This window comes from Oryx dammah, unplaced genomic scaffold (genome assembly GCF_014754425.2).
Source record: "Oryx dammah isolate SB20612 unplaced genomic scaffold, SCBI_Odam_1.1 HiC_scaffold_5, whole genome shotgun sequence".
NCBI classification, from domain to species: domain Eukaryota; kingdom Metazoa; phylum Chordata; class Mammalia; order Artiodactyla; family Bovidae; genus Oryx; species Oryx dammah.
The window spans coordinates 28,164,892-28,184,105 of NW_024070189.1; the positions used below are offsets into that span (position 1 = coordinate 28,164,892).

A 19,214-nucleotide genomic window follows, 5' to 3' on the forward strand; every position below is an offset into this window, starting at 1 on the left:
TGATTAAAAAGTAATAGTATATATGTTCTTCAAAGGAAATAAGGAAAAGACTGGAAATTTTAAAGAAGAAAAACACTTTAAAATATCAATCTTAATCTTTATTCATTGATAAACAGTCTACTCCAAGAACAGTATGCTAGACAAGCAGTATGCTAGACACTAAGGTTTAACCAAAATAAATAATAACCAAGAATAAATTAAATAACTAAATTATAAAACATAATAAAATATTTTACAGTGAAATTTTATACCATGTTGTAGTGTTAGCATATTGAAGCAGAAATATTCAACCCTTTTTATTAAAAAAAAAAACCAGACTCTATTGCCAAAAAAGTATTTCTGAAAGTTATGAAGATATAAGTTATAATAGTATGTCCTTCCAGCATTTTACTCTACATATATGCACATACACCCTATACACAAAGGTAATTTATTTTTTATATTATTTAAAAACAGGTTTTTATAAACATACTATCTTAAAGCCTGTAATTTTTTACTTAAAATATACATATTTTTATGACATAATTTTAAATTTCATCTGGTTTAACATCATATAAATGCATTAATATATTTAACTAAATCCCTATTAAGTATTTAAGTTGTTTCCAATTAATAGTATTGAACATTACCTTGGATTATTTGTTCATACCCCTGAGAAGTCCCTTAAGATAAATTCTTAGAAGTGAAATTGCTATGTTAAAAGATATACATCTATTTACCATGGAATATTGCAAACATACACAGATTTAAACAGAAAAATATAAGCTCCCTCACCCTCCCTTAGTTCCTGTTCCCACCATCCAGCTTTAGTAATTGTCAAGTCATAACCAATCCATGTGTTCATTAATGAAAAGCTTTTAGCACACAACACAGGCTTATTTTCATTTCAGTGAATCTATGGACAAACAATAATGCTGGTGTACTTCTTTTTTCAGATAAACTCTAATTTAAATTGGCCTTGCCCACTCAACTAATGAAGTTTTAAGGGAAGCCATAATCTCAACCAAAGACAAAATACTCTATACATGCATTTTCACATCACTACATGATCTCTGAACTAAAGTAGAACTAAAGGATTATCTGGTTAAAATTATCTGTGTGAACATACTAAGAAACATTGATTTTTAATTAAAAAAAAAACTAAACCTACATTAGCACTATAATATTCAGAATCTTTCCAGTAAAAGGGATCTCTGCAATATATGAAAAGTAACCAAGAGCTCTAGGCCTGCAGTGGCTGGTGCCGTATTTTTGATTTACCAGGTGTTCCATTCAGAGTCTCCCAAGCACGCCTTCATGGAGGTGAAGGTGAAGCAGCTCCTTCATGTTCTGCTCAGGACTGAAGACCATGTTCCTATGAAGGCCGACAAGGCCCTGAAAGGCCCTGGCCTTAGTCGTCGTGTTCATTATTTCCCCCCGCCTCCTCTTGCTGCAGCTACACTAGCATTCTTTAGTTCAATTCCCTGAATGCTTCATGTTCCCTTCTTCCCTCTTAAGAGTCTTAGTACCTGCTCTTCCCTCTATCTGGAATGTTCTCCAGCCTGTGCTTCCCACTACCTCCTCATCACATCTTACATATCCTCCAGATCACAGCTCCAATATTGCTCCCTCAGAAATGCTGTCCCTAACTTTTCAGACTAGTTCAGATCCCCCTATTATATGTGTTCACAGTTTACCATACTTTTCTTTCAAAGAACATTTCACAGTTTATCTGTAATAACACTGTGCATTTGATTAATGAGCACCTCTGCTCTAGACTTACAGGTTCCTGAGGGAAGAGACTTTATCTGTTTTGCCACCACTGCATAACCAGCACTTAGCATGTGCCTATATAAAAATACCAAGTATTAAAAACCTATGTGTTACATACACAAATGAACTAACAACTTAATGAACAAACTTTGAAAGGGAAGTGGGGAATGGGAGATCACAGGAAATGCTGTGTGAAAGGGAAGAGATTTTCTTTTTAAGTATAAACCCAATTTGAGGAATGAATATGTAAAGGAAGAGAGATGACCCCTTCTTTCTCTAAGCATCGAAAACATGTTTCAGGCTTAAAATACAATTATCCTTCCTAGAGACTTTAGGACCTTGAATTGCCCATAGAGGTGAAAAATATTTTAAATTCCAGATTTATGATTTGAAAGAACACTCACAAAACAGCAACTGTTGTTTCTATCACAATGAGTTAATATGCCATATCATTAGATACAAATGATGATTGATTTGTGTGATTTCTAAGGTCTCTTCTGAGGTTAAAATTATTTAAAACCATTAATACTGCTTCAAAAACTGAACTGGGATTTTTATAGTTTCTAGTGCACATTTTATCAGTGTAATACAGAAATCAGTCACTTCTATATAAACCAGGTGAGGCAATACTACTAAGATTTAACCACCTAAGGAGTATAGGTCACTTACATTACTTGAAAATATTTGGAACATGGGAAAACAGATGTTAACAAATGCCTGTCCTTATTGTTTTTATTAGCTGATGACTTAAGAATTCCTTAACACAAGTTTTGGCAGATGATCCTGCTTGACACTTTTCTCTGTGTTCACACTAACCCCCGACAGATTTGTTGTGATTGCACATAATGAGTAACTGGGAGACATGACATAAGTTAATTGCTATTCAGATTTTGAATATTCTTCTTTATAGAGAAATCTCTATATATTCCCTTATATGGTATAGAGAGAAGCCAAAAGGACAAAGGAAATAGAAACCGATATTTTGCTTGCTAGTTTTAAGCAGTGTGTACTCCACACAATTACCATCTCCTACAAGGTAAAATGATTTAACATCTATTCTTTGGGGGACAGGTTATATATTTCTTAGTTTTTAAATTTTGCTTACTCTTTTCTCATATAAAAACAGCAAGATAAACTGAAATTAATAGTACTTATGAGTATAAAAGAAATATGAACACTGATTTGAGTCATTTTCTCATATATTTTGATATGTAATACAAATGTTTTTTGGATACTTTGAACAAATAAATAACTCCTCCCTCTTATAATAAAGACTATATTTTTATCTCATCTAGAAACTCTAGTTCAATGATTTTAGTAACTATCAAATGATCTAATCTAGTATATCTGTTTTGAATTGTTAACAAATGTAGCTGTGCAACAACATAAAAAATTACAGAATCATCTAATTTCACACTTGCACTGACATTCACAGATGCATTATATTTAAAGATGTGCAGTTACTCACCTTACATTCTTCCTGGCAAGTATCTGGTCCAAAGTTAGTGAAAATCCCATACATAAAAAAATAAGTGAAAAACTAAACAAAATTTTTCTTCCCATCAAGAAATGAATCTGTTTCTTCAAACCAGGCACATCTGTTAATTCATAAATGCAAAGCAAGCAGAGGCAGTACTTTTTATGCCTTGTGACTAATACATTCACCCAATCAAAAGACAGCATTCCCAGGATGTATTATGCGTGGGGAAGGGTGGAAGGAGGAGCCTGATACTGCTGAATTTAGAGTATAGAATGAAACTAATGGGTCTGTTTAGGTTCTTCGATTATTCATCTCAATGAAAGATTATTAAGCTCTTTTTAGAAATTGGCATAGTTTTGGTACTCTTAAGAATCTCATAATACTTTTCTGGAAATTATTAAATTTTCCTCAAAAATCTATGAATTATACAAATATCATATGCATTTTTCAAGTGACTAAGTAAAACTCCCTGAGGCTAACCTAATTTTACGTATGTGTCCTAATACACAGTTTCCTATTGAATTCATGACTCTCCATTTGCCAAGAGGCATGGAATGCAATGGTAAAGGGTACTGACTGGAGTCGGATAGCATTGAAGAGCATTCCCACCTCTAGCTCTTGCTAGCAATCTAGTATTATTAGACAAGTTACTTCTCCTCATTTGCAGAGTGGGGACAAAGTATTTAAAGAATTGTTGTGAAGACTAGATAAGGCTCTGAATGGCCAAAACTACCTTGAGAAAGAATAATAAAGCTGGTGGGATCACAATTCCTTTACCGTAAGTAAAACAGTACAATATTGTTATAAAGACAGACATAGAGATCAATAGAACAGAATAGAGGCCCTGGAAATAAATACATGCACATCGGGGCAACTGACCAGGGATAGTTACTGTTGGTAACAAGCACGCCAAGAATATACAAAGGGGAAAGGACAGACTCGTCAACAAATGGTGCTCGGAAAACTGGATAACCACATGCAGAAGAATGCAACTGGACCCTTATCTCACACCATAAACAAAAATCAATTCAAAATGGGTTAAAGACTTAAAACCTACAAGAAAGCATAGGGGGAAAGCTTCAAGACATTGGTTTCATCAGTGATTTCATGGATATGCTGCCAAAGCACAGGCAATAAAAGCAAAAATAGACACAGGACTACACCAAACTGAAAAGTTTCTGCATAGCAAAGGAAACAATCAACAGAATGAAAAGGCAACTATAGAATGAGAGAAAATATTTGCAAAACATACATCTGATATATGGTAATTTCCAAAATATATAAGGAATTCCTACAACTCAATAGCATAAATCAAATAACTCAGTTTTCAAGTAGTCTAACAACTTGAATACATTTTTCTCCAAAAAAGACAAATAGCCAACATGCCTAAGAAAAGTGCTCAGTGTCACTAAACATCAGGGAAATCAAAATCAAAATCACAGACATCACCTTACACCTATCAGGGTGGCTGTTTACCAAAAAATAAGCATTGTCAAGGATGTGAAGAAACTGGAACCAAAGTGCACCATTGGTGGGAATACAAAATGGAGTTGCTATGGAAAATAGCAGTTGCTATGGAAAACAATATGCATATTGATCTCAAAAACTTTAAAACAAAACTACCATATGATCCAGCAATTGCATTTCTGGATAATTATCCACAAGAACTGAAATCAGGATCTCAAAGAACTATTAGCCCTCCTGTGTCCACTGCAGCACCATTCACTGCAGCCAAGAGGTAGTATCTGTTTATGGATGAATGGATAAACAAAATGTGATACATATATACAACAAAATATTACTTCAGGCTTAAAAAAGAGGAAATTCTGCGATATGTGACAACGTGGGTGAACCTTGAGGACATTATGCTAAGTGAAATAAGTCAGTCACAAATACTACCTGATTCCATTTATATGAGGTATCTAACACAGGCAAACTCATAGAACCAAAGAGTGGAATGGTGGCTTCCAGGGGCTAAGGAAGGAGGAAATGGAACTTGCTAATTAATTGGCACAAAATTTCACTTAAGCAAGATTAACAAATTCTACAGATCTGCTGTATAAGACTGTGAAAGTGAAAGTGAAGTCGCTCAGTCGTGTCTGCCTCTTCGAGACCCCATGGACTCTAGCCTGCTAATAATATTGTGAGTGAAAGTCACTCAGTCGTGTCCGACTCTTTGCAACCCCTTGGACTATACAGTCCATGAAATTCTCCAGGCCAGAATACTGGAGTGGGTAGCTTTTCATTCTCCAGGGCATTTTCCCAACCCAAGGATTGAACTCAGGTCTGCCGCATTGCAGGAGGATTCTTTACCACAGGGAAGCCCAAGAATACTGGAGTGGGTAGCCTATCCCATCTCCAGCAGATTTTCCCAACCCAGGAATCAAACTGGGGTCTCCTGCATTGCAGGTGGATTTTTTTTTACCAACTGAGCTATCAGATGAAGCCTAATACTACTGTAGTACATGCTTAAAAATTTGCTGAGAGAGTGACTTTCATCTTAAGTGCTCTTATCAGTCTGTCAGTCAGTTCAGTCGTTCAGTCGTGTCCGACTCTTTGCAACCCCATGAACCACAGCACGCCAGCCCTCCCTGTCCATCACCAACTTCCAGAGTTTACCCAAACTCATGTCCATTGAGTTGATGATGCCATCTAACCATCTCATCCTCTGTCATCCCCTTCTCCTCCTGCCCTCAATCTTTCCCAACATCAGGGTCTTTTCAAATGAGTCAGCTCTTCGCATAAGGTGGCCAAAATACTGGAGTTTCAGCTTCAACATCAGTCCTTCCAGTGAACACCCAGGACACTATATAATAAAATTTTAAATAAATAAATAAGAGATGAAAGCCTTTTCTTACTTCAATAACTAGAAAAAATAAAGAATATCTATTGTTATTCCTTCTTTGCCAGCCTGCACTCCCACCACTCCCACCTAAAAAGCATAAAACAAACAATAAATTTTTAACAGTTGTTTGTTTATGTGCTAAGTCCTTCAGTCATGTCCAACTCTGCAACCCCATGGACTGTAGCCTGCCAGGCTCCTCTGTCCATGAAATTCTCTAGGTAAAAATACTGGAGTGGGTTGTCATTCCCTTCTCCAGGGGATCTTCCCAACCCAGGGATCAAACAGTACAGGTCTCCTGTACTGCAGGAGAATTCTTTACCATCTGAGCCAACTGAAAACAAAAATTAAAACAGCACAATAAAGAAAATCCTCTAAAATGAAAGTGTCACCATTTTTGACACTTAAGAACCTTGACCTCTTTAATGACAAAGTACTGGTAGCTAAAAGGGCCCATTTTAAATGGCATTTCAGAGATGATGGATTATAGGAAAGCTGAGGATTTGAACCTGATGAGACACTCCTTTCCTTGCTGCCCACTGTGCACAACTGGCATCTTTTAATGCGGCTCTAGGGAGACCTATAGAAAAGGAGGAGATAAAATTACAATACTTGGAGAAGTGGGAAAAAACAGAAATAAGGAAGAAAATTGCTTAAAACATTATAAAATAAAAAAGGCTTATCTGTGCTCCATCTTATTTCTATTTCTCACTATATTTTGTTTTCTTCTCTTTTCTTTCACTGCATTCCACTTCTACTCTTCACCTTTCCTTTTACTTTTCTGTCCTTTTCCTGATTCCATGGAATTTCAAGGAGCAAGACAGGTCTGGGCATGAGGATTTTCATCATAGACAGTGCTGTCAAATAGAATTTGGGACACTTGGTTAACTTTGAACTTCAGATTAAAAATAAACAAATAACTTTATTCATGAATATGCCCCATGCAATATTTGGGACATAATATACTAAAAAATTATTTATTGTTTATCTGAAAACTAAATTCCATTGGATGTCTTCCATTTTTATTTGTTACATCTGGCAATCCTAGTCTTAAGGACTCTTAGCTGTGCTGTGAGTAGCAAAGATCTAATTTCTATTCGATCAATCGAAACATTGAGCTACATAAGTAATTTAAAGTTGTCTAGTAGCCACACTGAAAGAGTTAAAAATAAGCAGGTGAAATTACTTTAACAATATATTTTATTTAACCTGATACATTTAAAATATTATTTCACATAGAAAAGTAATTTTTTTAAATTATTAACAAAATCTTTTACTGTCCTTTCCTGCTCTATGTCTGAAATCTGGTGTATAATTTATACTTCTGCATATCTCAGTTCAGAATAACCAAGATTCAAGTGCTCAGTAACCACATGTGGCTAGTGGCCGCTGTATTGGCCTGTGCAAACACAGAACATCTCCAGCTGCCAGAGGAAGCCCTCATAGTCTCACACAGTAGCAGAAGTAGTACCTGATTGCACTGCTCCTCAAACTCCTGGTCAGGAGGAGGTGAGAACCCAAGCCACTATGATCCTGTACCATGAGAATAACAGTTCTGTGAACACTCAGAAACCACAGTAGTAGTCCCTTAGTGCTTATTATGTAGCAAACTTTCTTGAAAATATGCTTCAGTTATATATTCAGGCACACACACACACACATGCAACATTTCTTAATTTAAATCAAGTATCATCTTGATATATTGTATGACATGATGCCTCTAAAATTTTAATGTAGCATTCTGTTGTCGAAATTTTCTCCCACTTGGTGAAGAATATTTAAAGCAGAATAATTAGTAGTTAGTAGGCTTCACACACGCATTTTAAAATAGAAATCACGCTTAAGATGTGATTGTCTGAGAACAGCTTGTGACTCTGGAGGAGAAAATCAGTGATAAAAAAAAAATGTTAATATGATAGTGTACAGGCTGCAAAGCACTGGGGTCTCACCTGTGTGGCACTGCACCTGCCTGCTCAGACAGCTGAGGGGTCTCTGTCCAAAACTGTGAAGGTCTGAGGTTTTCCCCAACTTGGAAGCTAATGAGTTAGCCTTGTTAGGGCTTCATGAGTGCTAGCAAAAGACAAGACTCATGGGTCAGAAACAAAGGACTTTATACTTATTACTCACCAAAGAGCAAGCAGTGTGAGCATCGGTCTGTTTGCCCATAAAGTAATACAGGTGGGTGCAGATGGACACCTGTATACACAGTGTGTATCATTTCAGGAGAGAAACTCAAGTTTCCAAGGCTATAAGCCAACCTGCCTCTTTGCTAGAGAGAAAGATACTATTTCTACCTTTCAAGGCTGTTTGTTTTACAAACATCCTAAAGCTATTCCAGAACAAAAAGCAATTAGTGACTTACAAGATAAACAGAAAATGCAGAGGGGCGTGGAAAATATTCCCTCAACATTTTCCATGAGAGAATAGGAAGCTGTTTATCCACGCTGCCTTCTTTTCAACTGAAAATACTTGGATTTGCTTCATTTTCTGATTTGCTGTATATTATTAAATGAAATGTTACCTACAAATGTGAACATTAAAAACCTATCTTTCATAATCATATATAACAATACAGAATTGAGTTCTCACGGGGGGAAAAAAATGGATCTATCTAAATTCTAATATTTACCTTAAGGGGCGTCTAGCATTTATCAGACTACAGTCTCTATTCATCCAAATGCTCTCAGACTGAAAATCCCATTAGTCAAATGTTCAAATTGATTACAATGGTCTTTGCAAACTGATTCAAAATCCAAATCCAAGCACCTCCTACAAAGCCTGCATGACCTGACCCTTGCTGGTCTCTCTCACCCTTCTCCCCACCATGCTTACAGCACTCTGCCTGCACTCAACCTCTCAACATCCTCCACATGCCAGGCTTTTATGCACCTCAGTGACTCTGTACATATTCTTCTGGCTGTGGGAATCACTTCACGCCCCTCTAATTCTCCCTGTCTTCTGTTCACTCTCATTATAACATATATCACAATTTGTACTGAGACATTTACTTTCTCATTACTTGTTTACAGTGTTTCCTTATCAGAAGGCCTGCTCCATGAGCACAGAGACCATGTCAAATTAAACTGATGTACATCAAGAAGTTGCTCGTCTAAGTTGGTGCTAAATAAAATGTAGAGGAAAATGAATAAACCTATCACAAATATTACATAATTATTTCCCACTTCATGTCACATGGTTGTGACTCCAGGGCTTGAATATTGAGGTAACTGCACCTAGAAAATAAACTAATTCACGTATTCCATCAAATTTAGTAGCTTGAAAATGCAAATAGACGAAACCCATGTTACATCAGTTTATTAGCAAAATACCATATAGTATGTACATACTTCTCCTTGTCAAAGGTATGACTCTGTGATGGTTAAGGTGGGTCAACGTAACTGGGCTGTGAGATGCCTATATACTTGCTTGTGTCTCTCAGGGTGTTTCTGAATGAGATGAACATTTGATTCAGTAGACTGAGCAAAGCAAACTGCCCTTTCCAATGTGAGTGGTCCTCATCAAATACACCGAAGGTTCAACTAGAGCAAAAAAGGTGGAGTAAGGGAGACTGTACATTCTCTATCTGTCTTACAGCAGGACATCAGTCCTTTCCTGCTTTTAGACTCAGACTACAACTGGAACTATAACATCGGCTCCCCAGGTCTCTAGTTTGCTGATGACTGTAAATGTAGGGACTTCATAGCCTCTATAAGTGCATGATCCAACTCCTATAATAAACCATATATCCATATATGTGCATATATATGTATATATCTCCTATTGGTTTTTTGTGGAGAATCCAGACTAGTACAGACTCTTATCAAGTTCAGAGCCTAATTGCTGCCATAATTTCTACCAATTTTCATCAAATTAATTTCTGAGTTGATTAAAATCAGGTTAGCAAATGAAATACAAATGCTTTTGATTTAAATGTTAAATGTTTCTTACTTTAGATTCCCCTTTGACTTCATGGAACAAGGATAAAGTGTTAAATTAGTGGCACATTTTTACATTCTTGTTTCTCAAGCTAAACTGAAAGAGGAGGCTTGCTGTTTCATAAATCTTCCCATTTTGCAAACATTGATTGTCATGTGCTAGATGCCATGAATACAGTGTAAAAAGGACCTAATCTTTGCCCCCAAGAAGATCCCAAACAAGTGATATGTGAACACATATTTGCTGGGGTAAACACTTTTGGGATATTTCACCTAGCAAATTAATGACTTTCTCTGAAGGTCCCACCTCCACTCAAAACAATGGCTGATTAGATAGGGAAAGAGAGACAACTATGAAATAGATAAAGAGACAAGGGATGAATCATAACTATCTCTTTTGAAGAGGTGAGGCAACTAGGGAGGAAAAGGCTTCTACTAGAATAATCTGGAAAGTGTGGTATTGTCAGAGGGATAGACACACAGAAAAAAAAAAAAATGCTCTCATCAGGCACCTGCAAAGTCCTTACCTCAACCGAGACAGGAGTCAGAGTTTTAATTCAGTAAACTAAAACTCACATTGAGAGTATGTGCTATTTGTTGTTGCCCTATGGCACCCCACTCCAGTACTCTTGCCTGGAAAATCCCATGGACGGAGGGCCTGGTGGGCTGCAGTTCATGGGGCCGCTAAGAGTCGGACACGACTGAGGGACTTCACTTTCACTTTTCACTTTCATGCATTGCAGAAGGAAATGGCAACCCACTTCAGTGTTCTTGCCTAGAGAATCCCAGGGACAGGGGAATCTGGTGGGCTGCTGTCTATGGGGTCGCACAGAGTCGGACACGACTGAAGCGACTTAGCAGCAGCAGCATACTTTCAGTTCAGTTCAGTTCAGTCGCTCAGTCGTGTCCAACTCTCTGCGACCCCATGAATCGCAGCACGCCAGGCCTCCCTGTCCATCACTAACTCCCGGAGTTCACTCAGACTCACGTCCATCGAGTCAGTGATGCCATCCAGCCATCTCATCCTCTGTCATCTCCTTCTCCTCCTGCCCCCAATCCCTCCCAGCATCAGAGTCTTTTCCAATGAGTCAACTCTTCGCATGAGGCGGCCAAAGTACTCGTGTTTCAGCTTTAGCATCATTCCTTAGGCTGCCATTTATAAAAAGAGAAAAATGGATTCCTTAGACAGGGAAACAGCGGAAACAGTGTCAGACTTTATTTTTGGGGGCTCCAAAATCACTGCAGATGGTGACTGCAGCCATGAAATTAAAAGACGCTTACTCCTTGGAAGAAAAGTTATGACCAACCTAGACAGCATATTCAAAAGCAGAGACATTACTTTGCTGAAAAAGGTCTGTCTAGACAAGGCTCTGGTTTTTCCTGTGGTCGTGTATGGATGTGAGAGTTGGACTGTGAAGAAGGCTGAGCACCAAAGAACTGATGCTTTTGAACTGTAGTGTTGGAGAAGACTCTTGAGGGTCCCTTGGACTGCAAGGAGATCCAACCAGTCCATTCTGAAGGAGATCAACCCTGGGATTTCTTTGGAAGGAATGATGCTGAAGCTGAAACTCCAGTACTTTGGCCACCTCATGAGAAGAGTTGACTCATTGGAAAAGACTCTGATGCTGGGAGGGATTGGGGGCAGGAGGAGAAAGGGACGACCGAGGATGAGATGGCTGGATGGCATCATGGACTCGATGGACATGAGTCTGAGTGAACTCTGGGAGACGGTGATGAACAGGGAGGCCTGGCGTGCTGCATAATTCATGGGGTCGCAGAGTCGGACATGACTGAGCGACTGAACTGAACTGAACTGGACAAAAATTAATACTTCACAGAGCATTATGTACAACTACTTGGTAAAAACCCAAGATACTGTCTTCTACATAATTAACATAAACCCAAACTTTTTAACTGAAAACCTAACTAAATTTCAAAATTCACTGGCACATAGTACAAAAATGAACTGGTTATATATGAACTTGTTATAGATTCATTCATTTGGGTTATCTTCATAGTCAGTAACGACTGCCAGAACCAAGACTGAAAAGTAATGCTTCAGATCAGTGGAAAAATTATCACTGTTCTTTGTGTAGCTATAGAAACCCAGAATCCCTCACTTCTTTTCTTCCTCTCTTCTTCCACTCCCTCATTACTTTTTTTCTCTTTTTTTTTTTTTCCCCAATCTATGGGGAAAAAATCTTGCTTTACATTATTTAAAGTCCTTTAAACAATAAATGTTAGGAATATAAAGTGCTCAAAATTTTACACACTTACTTTTATAAAAGTTTACATTTTTATAGTACAATATTCTTACATTTAAATCACCTAGAAGTAGTCTTGGTGAATCTTCATTTTACTACAGAATGCAAAGGCAAAAGAGTGACCCTGGCCATTCTCCATCACAAAGATCATCTGATCCCTGCTGAACTCAGACAGCACAGATCTGGTTAAGAATCATCTACAGGTTCTTAAACCTCTCCAGGGAATGAGATTCTAAAACTTAACATCCCACTGAGTGAAGAAAATCATCTTTCTTTTCCTAGTGAGAAAAATTATCTTTCATTTCTTATAACTCAAAGGTCCCTGCTGAAATAGAGGCCTATTTTCTTTTGTTTGGTTTTCAGCCAAGTTAGAGAACACCTGGAGAATAACTTTTAATATGCATATTAAAATGATAACTCCCTTCCAGGAATTTTAAAAGGGCATCAAAGAACAGCATTGTCAATTCCCCCTAGATCCTACACAGAGGTTTAACTAAATAACAAGATTTTAAAGATCAACCTTGAGTATTAGTGAGACTACATGACAATACACTATTTCTTTAGTTCCACAGAATAGATATGAGAAGAAATAACAATTATACCAAAAAGTAGCTAGAATGAGAGGATAAGAAATCGCATTAATTTTGGATAAAGGAAAAGTTGGGTTTAATAATTTAATCAGGAAAAATGAAGCACTCAATATTCATCATTAGTAGCTATACGGATCATGTAAGCATCTGTCTCACTTTTCCTGCTTCTTCTTGCCCACTTAAAGCTGTTATTTTATCTTGTCACATTTGATAGCAACTAATGCCTCAATTTTCACAGCTAAAGCACTAGGAATAACTTCTAACCATTCTAAAAGCTCCAATATCAATTGTCAACATTATTAAAACCCTTAGTCATTCTTCCCCAAAAGTTAATTTCTATTTCATATGGTACAAAGAATCAGCATCACCCTTGACTTAAGTCTCCCCATCAACTGATCTAATTTATGAAGATAAGTTTTTCTTTCCAGTTGGGGTAGGAGGCTCTGAGAGAAGTCAAGTAATAATACTCTTCTGCCCCACCCGTGCCCTGTGCTCAGTCATGTCCCATTCTTTGAGACCCCCTGGGCTGTAACCTGCTAGGCTCCTCTGTCAATGGAATTTTCCAGGCAAGAATACTGGAGTTGGTCGCCATTTCTTTCTCCAAGGGATCTTCCCCACCCAGGGGCTGAACCCATGTTTTGTGTGCCTCCTGCACTGCAGGTGGATTCCTTACCCACTGAGCCATCAGGGAAACCCTGCCCGACCTGAGTGCTAAACTATTAATAACTGAGAAATTAAACAAGAGTTTGGCTTCCCCGGTGGCTCAGTCAGTACACAATCTGCCTGCAACGCAGGAGACCTGGGTTCGACCCCTGGGTTGGGAAGATCCCCTGGAGAAAGAAATGGCAACCCACTCCAGTATTCTTGCCTGGAAAATCCCATGGACAGAGGAGCTTGGTGGGCTATGTCCCCAAGTCCACGGGGTCACAAGAGTCAGACACAACTTAGTGACTATTACTATGAAAGGCCAGATTGGAGGACAAGCTTAGTGAAGGAGCGAAATAGATTGTAACTGAACCCCTCCTTGCAGAAGACAGACATGGCAGCCTATCACGGTAGTACTGGTTTCTCACAGGGAAGAGAGGACTGCCCCAGAAGAAACAGGAGGAAATGTGTGCTCCATGAGCAGGTTAGGTCCCAAAAAGGAAAACAGGAAAAGCTGAACACGTCTAAAGTTTTTTCTAAACTTACCACTTGAAGAGAGATGTCACTTCTCCTCACCTGGCATGGAATGAGTAAATGGCAGAGATATTACACTAATTTAACTCCTTCTATTGGAGGAAATACTAGGAAAGAGAAAAACGTGTTCTCCTTCCTTCCTCCATGCCCCCAACATTTTTAGAACTACCAAATAGGATCTTTTGTGACAAAGTGTCTACTGGTTTTTACATACCTTTAGTAACCCATGGACATAGGGTTACAAACTATAATAAGAATACTTTAACCTTAAGAACTATATCCCTTCTTTTCTAGCCAGTTTTGCTGGCTAGAAAATTATTTCCCATCAATTCTATGCCATATTTACATTCATCAGATTTTTTCCTTAGCGCCTTAAAAATCAAAATTGTGTCTTATAACTAACCTGGAAACCAAAAAACATGTTCTGGTTAAGAAAGTTAACTTCTTTAAGTCTCAATTTAAATGGTAAAATAAATAACTTCTACCACATAGGAGTTATTGTGTGGGTTAAAAGAAATTATGCATGTGAAATTCTAAGCCTGGAACCTAAACAGTACTTAGTATGCCTTAGAGACCATCGTGGTACTGGTGGTGGTAGTGATGATGATGATCAATGATTTTGCTCTTTCCAACATGATATAACCATAAATTATACCACGACCTCTGATATCTCACCTATACTATTGCAGTAGTCCCCTCCTTGGAAAGCCAAGGCTCTCTTGTCCCTCTGTGGTGCCCTACCTTAGCTATGCACATCATATTCTTGTCACTCTTTTACCTGTGGCCTCCAATGGCTTCTCATCACACTCAGAATAAAACCCAGACTCTTATCTTGGCCTACAGGTTGGACATGAGCTGGTCCTGCCCACCCCTTGAACTTCACCTTCCTCGGTTTTGTGGCTAGTTCACTACCCTTTAGCCAGGACAGCTTTCTTTTCTTCTGGCTCCTCAAGCTGATTCTTGTTTGAGTACCCTTTTAGAAAATTTAGGGCCCAAGGTCAAAGGAAATTCTGTTTCCTTTCAGGCTCCAAATTACATAATAAGTTCTTTATTAGGAAGTAAAAAATTCAAAGTTCCAAACACAGAAATCAAATCCTTTAAAAATTGTATTCATGGCTATAGTAATCAAAACCCTTGGTTCATAGCACATCCTAACCATTGGTTCATGCTTTATTTATTTGTTTATATAATAATATAATAATCAAACCTACTGCATAAAGTAAACACAACCCAACATCCCACTATGATCTCCACTCTCTCCACACAATGTCACTATCACCCTGAATATAGGATACAGAAGACCTGAACAGCACTATCAACTACCTGGGGCTAATTAACACTGATAGCACATTCTTCTCAGCAAATATACTTTCTTTTCAAGTGTACAAGGAGAATTCACTGACAGTGACTAAATCTGGGCCATAAGGCAAACTTCAATTTTTAAATTACTGCAATCAAAAAAGGATATTCTTAGACCATAATGACACTAAATTAGAACTAAATAACATAGATATTTAGAAGTTATCCAAATATTTGGAAATTAAATAATGCAATTCTAAATAATCCATAGGTGAGAAGGGAAATCATAAGAGAAATTAGCAAATGTTTTAAAATGAATTAAAACTAAAATATAACATATCAAAACTCAAGTAATACTTACAAGGACAGTCATACCACTATATATATTAAAAAAGAACAAAGATCTCAAATCAATAACAGAAGCTTCCCTTTAACTCCAAAACAAACAGAAAAAAATAAATAAGAAAAGATAAGACCAGAAACCAATGAAAATGAAGACAGAGAAACAATAGAGAATATCAGTGAAAGCAAAAGCTGATTCTTTGAGTAGATCAAGAAGATTACTAAACTTCGAAGTGACCAAGAGAAAAAGAGAGGACTTCCCTGGCAGTCCAGTGCTTAAGACTCCACACTTTCAGTGAAGGAGGTGCAGGTTCATCCCTGGTTGGGGAAGTAAGATCCCATATGCCATGTGGCCACAAAAACAAAATGAAAAGTATACTTTTTTAAAAATGTAAAAACTTCAAGAAAATTAGAGATACCAAGGGAACATTTCACACAAAGATGGGCACAATAAAGGAGAGAAACAGTATGGATTTCACAGAAGCAGCAGATATTAAGAAGAGGTGGCAAGAATACACTGAAGATGTATACAAAAAAGATTTTAATGACCCAGATAACCAAAATGGTGTTATCACTCAACTAGAGTTAGACATCCTGGAGTACGAAGTCAAGTGGGCCTTAGGAAGCATCAGTATGAACAAACCTAGTGGAGGTGATGGAATTCCAGTTGAGCTATTTCAAAACATAAAAGATGATGCTGTGAAAGTGTTGCACTCAGTATACCTGTGAATTTGGAAAACTCAGCAGTGGCCACAGGACTGGAAAAGGTCAGTTTTCATTCCAATTCCAAAGAAAGGCAATGCCAAAGAATATTCAGACTACTGCACAATTACACTCACCTCACACGCTAGGGAAGGAAAAGGCAACCCACTCCAGCATCCTTGCCTGGAAAATCCCGTGGAGAGACGAGCCTGGCAAGCTGCAGTTCACGGGGTCGCAAAGAGTTGGGCACGACTGAACAACTAACACACACACACACACACACACACTAGCAATGTAATGCTCAAAATTCTCCAAGCCAGGCTTCAACAGTACATGAACTGAGAACTTCCAGATGTTCAAGCTGGATTTAGAAAAGGCAGAAGAACCAGAAATCAAATTGCCACATCCTCTGGATCACTGAAAAAGCAAGAGAATTCCAGAAAAAAATATCTACTTCTGTTTCTTTGACTATGCCAAAGCCTTGACTGTGTGGATCACAACACACTGAGAAATTCTTCAAGAAATGGGAATACCAGACCATCTTACCTGCCCCTTGAGAAATCTGTATGCAGGTTAAGAAGCAACAGAACTGGACATGGAACAACAGGCTGGTTCCAAATTGGGAAAGGAGTACGTCAAGGCTATATATTGTGACCTTGCTTATTTAAATTGTATGCAGAGTATATTATGCAAAATGCTGGACTGGATGAAGCACACGCTGGAATCAAGATTTCTGGGAGAAATATCAATAACCTCAGATATGCAGATGATATCACTCTTATGGCAGAAAACGAAGAGAAACTAAAGAGCCTCTTGATGAAAGTGAAAGAGGAGAGTGAAAAAGTTGGCTTAAAACTCAACATTCAAAACCCAAAGATCATGGCACCCGGTCCCATTACTTCATGGCAGACAGATGGGGAAACAATGTAAACAGTGAGAGATTTTATTTTCTTGGGCTCCAAAATCACTGTAGATGGTGACTGCAGGAATGAAATTAAAAGATGCTTGCTCCTTGGAAGAAAAGCTATGACAAACCTAGACAGCATATTAAAAAGCAGAAATATTACTTTCCCAACAAAAGTCTGTCTAGTCAAAGCTGTGATTTTTCCAGTAGTCATGAATGAATGTGAGAGTTGGACCATAAAGAAAGCTGAGCACCAAAGAATTAAAGCTTTTGAACTGTGGTGTTGGAGAAGACTCTTGAGAGTCCCCTGGACAGCAAGGAGATCAAACCAGTCAAACCTAGAGGGAATCAGTTCTGAATAGTCATTGGAAGGACTGATGCTGAACCTCAAACTCCAATACATTGGCCACCCAATGTGACTAACTGACTTACTGGAAAAGATCCTGATGCTGGGAAAGATTGAAGGCTAGAGGAGAAGGGGACGACAGAGGGTGAGATGGTTGGATGGCATCACCAACTTGATGGACATGAGTTTGAACAAGCTCCAGGAGTTGGTGATGGGCAGGGAAGCTTGGTGTGCTGCAATCCATGGAGTCACAAAGAGTCAGACATGATTAAGCAACTGAACTGACTGAACAGAGGGTGGCTATTGTAAAATTAAAATTTAAAAAAAGACCAAAAAAAAAAAGAGAAAGAAGATGCAGATTATCAATATCAGGAATGGGAGATGAGACATCATTATAAATCTATGAATATTAAAAAGATTATAAATGAATACTACAAACAACTTTATGTCCATACATTTGACAACTTAGATAACATGGACAAATACTTTGAAATGTGCACATTACCAAAACTCACTTGAAAAGAGATAACCTGTATAGTACTATATAGCATTTTACACTCATTGTTAAAACAACTTCCAAGTATATATAACACATATATTCATGCATAATAGAATGTCATAACAACTTTGTGTAATAATTTTGAAAACTAAGATGAAATAGACAAAGTTTAAAAAATGACTTACCAAACAAATCTGACTCAAGAAGAAATCATGGTTCTCTGAATCATTCTGTAACTAGAGATTTCATTTAAATTAGATTTAATTTAAAAAATATTTAAGCTGTTTATAACCTTTCCACAAAGAAAGCACCCAGCCCAGATGATTTTACAGGATGTTTTACTCAACTTTTAAGGAACAATCTATCCCAACTTTACATGAACACTTCTTGTGACTATCAACTCAGGTTGTAACTTGTCTTTTTCTTTCTTTTGGGTGTTTTTTTTTTTTTTTAACAAGGTTCTTAATATGGTCAAATTTATCATTCTTCTTATTTAGAAATATTTTACTTTCTTAAGTTCATGGAGATACTCACCTTTGTTTTCTATTCAGAATTTTTAAATTTTACTGTTGACATACAGGGCCTCAATCTGCCTGGAACTGATTTTTGTTTTTAGCCTGAAATGGTGACTCAATTTAATCTGGGTAACCACTTTTTGTGCAGCTCCATCTGTTTGACAATTCGTCTTTTACACACTGATCTGACATCTAATTCTGTCACTTAATAACATTCTATACTCCTTCTATAGGAGTCTTTTGCTGGACTCTGTATTCTATTCATTAGTCAAGTTATCAACTTCGGTACTAACACTCCTCTATCTTACTTGCATGCATGCTAAGTTGCTTCAGTCGTGTCTGACTCTGTGCAACCCTGCAGAATGCAGCCTGCCAGGCTTCTCTGTCCATAGGATTCTCCAGGCAAGAATACTGGAGTGGGTTGCCACGAGGGGATCTTCCAGACCCAAGGATGAAACCCTTGTCTCTTACATAGCCTTCATTGTCAGGCAGGTTCTTTACCTCTAGTGCCACCTGAGAAGCCCATTCAGTTTTCAGTTCAGTCGCTCAGTCGTGTCTGACTCTT

At 37.8% G+C, this 19,214-nt stretch overlaps 1 protein-coding gene across 2 annotated transcripts in view; it reads right to left on the bottom strand.

The window, feature by feature from the left end:
* ATP6AP1L (ATPase H+ transporting accessory protein 1 like) overlaps positions 1 to 19,012 on the bottom strand; it is a 38,576-nt gene extending 19,564 nt beyond the window's left edge. The window contains exon 1 of one of the 2 annotated variants that reach the window (XM_040239427.1): positions 18,320 to 19,012. Coding sequence is in view for 1 of the 2 variants with exons in the window: in XM_040239426.1 (XP_040095360.1) it covers positions 3,221 to 3,315 (95 nt within the window). In the remaining variant the exon portion in view is untranslated. Of the gene's footprint in view, positions 1 to 3,220; positions 3,434 to 18,319 lie in introns of those variants that run through there. The other variant, XM_040239426.1, reaches the window with a different exon arrangement.
* Positions 19,013 to 19,214: the final 202 nt, after the last annotated feature.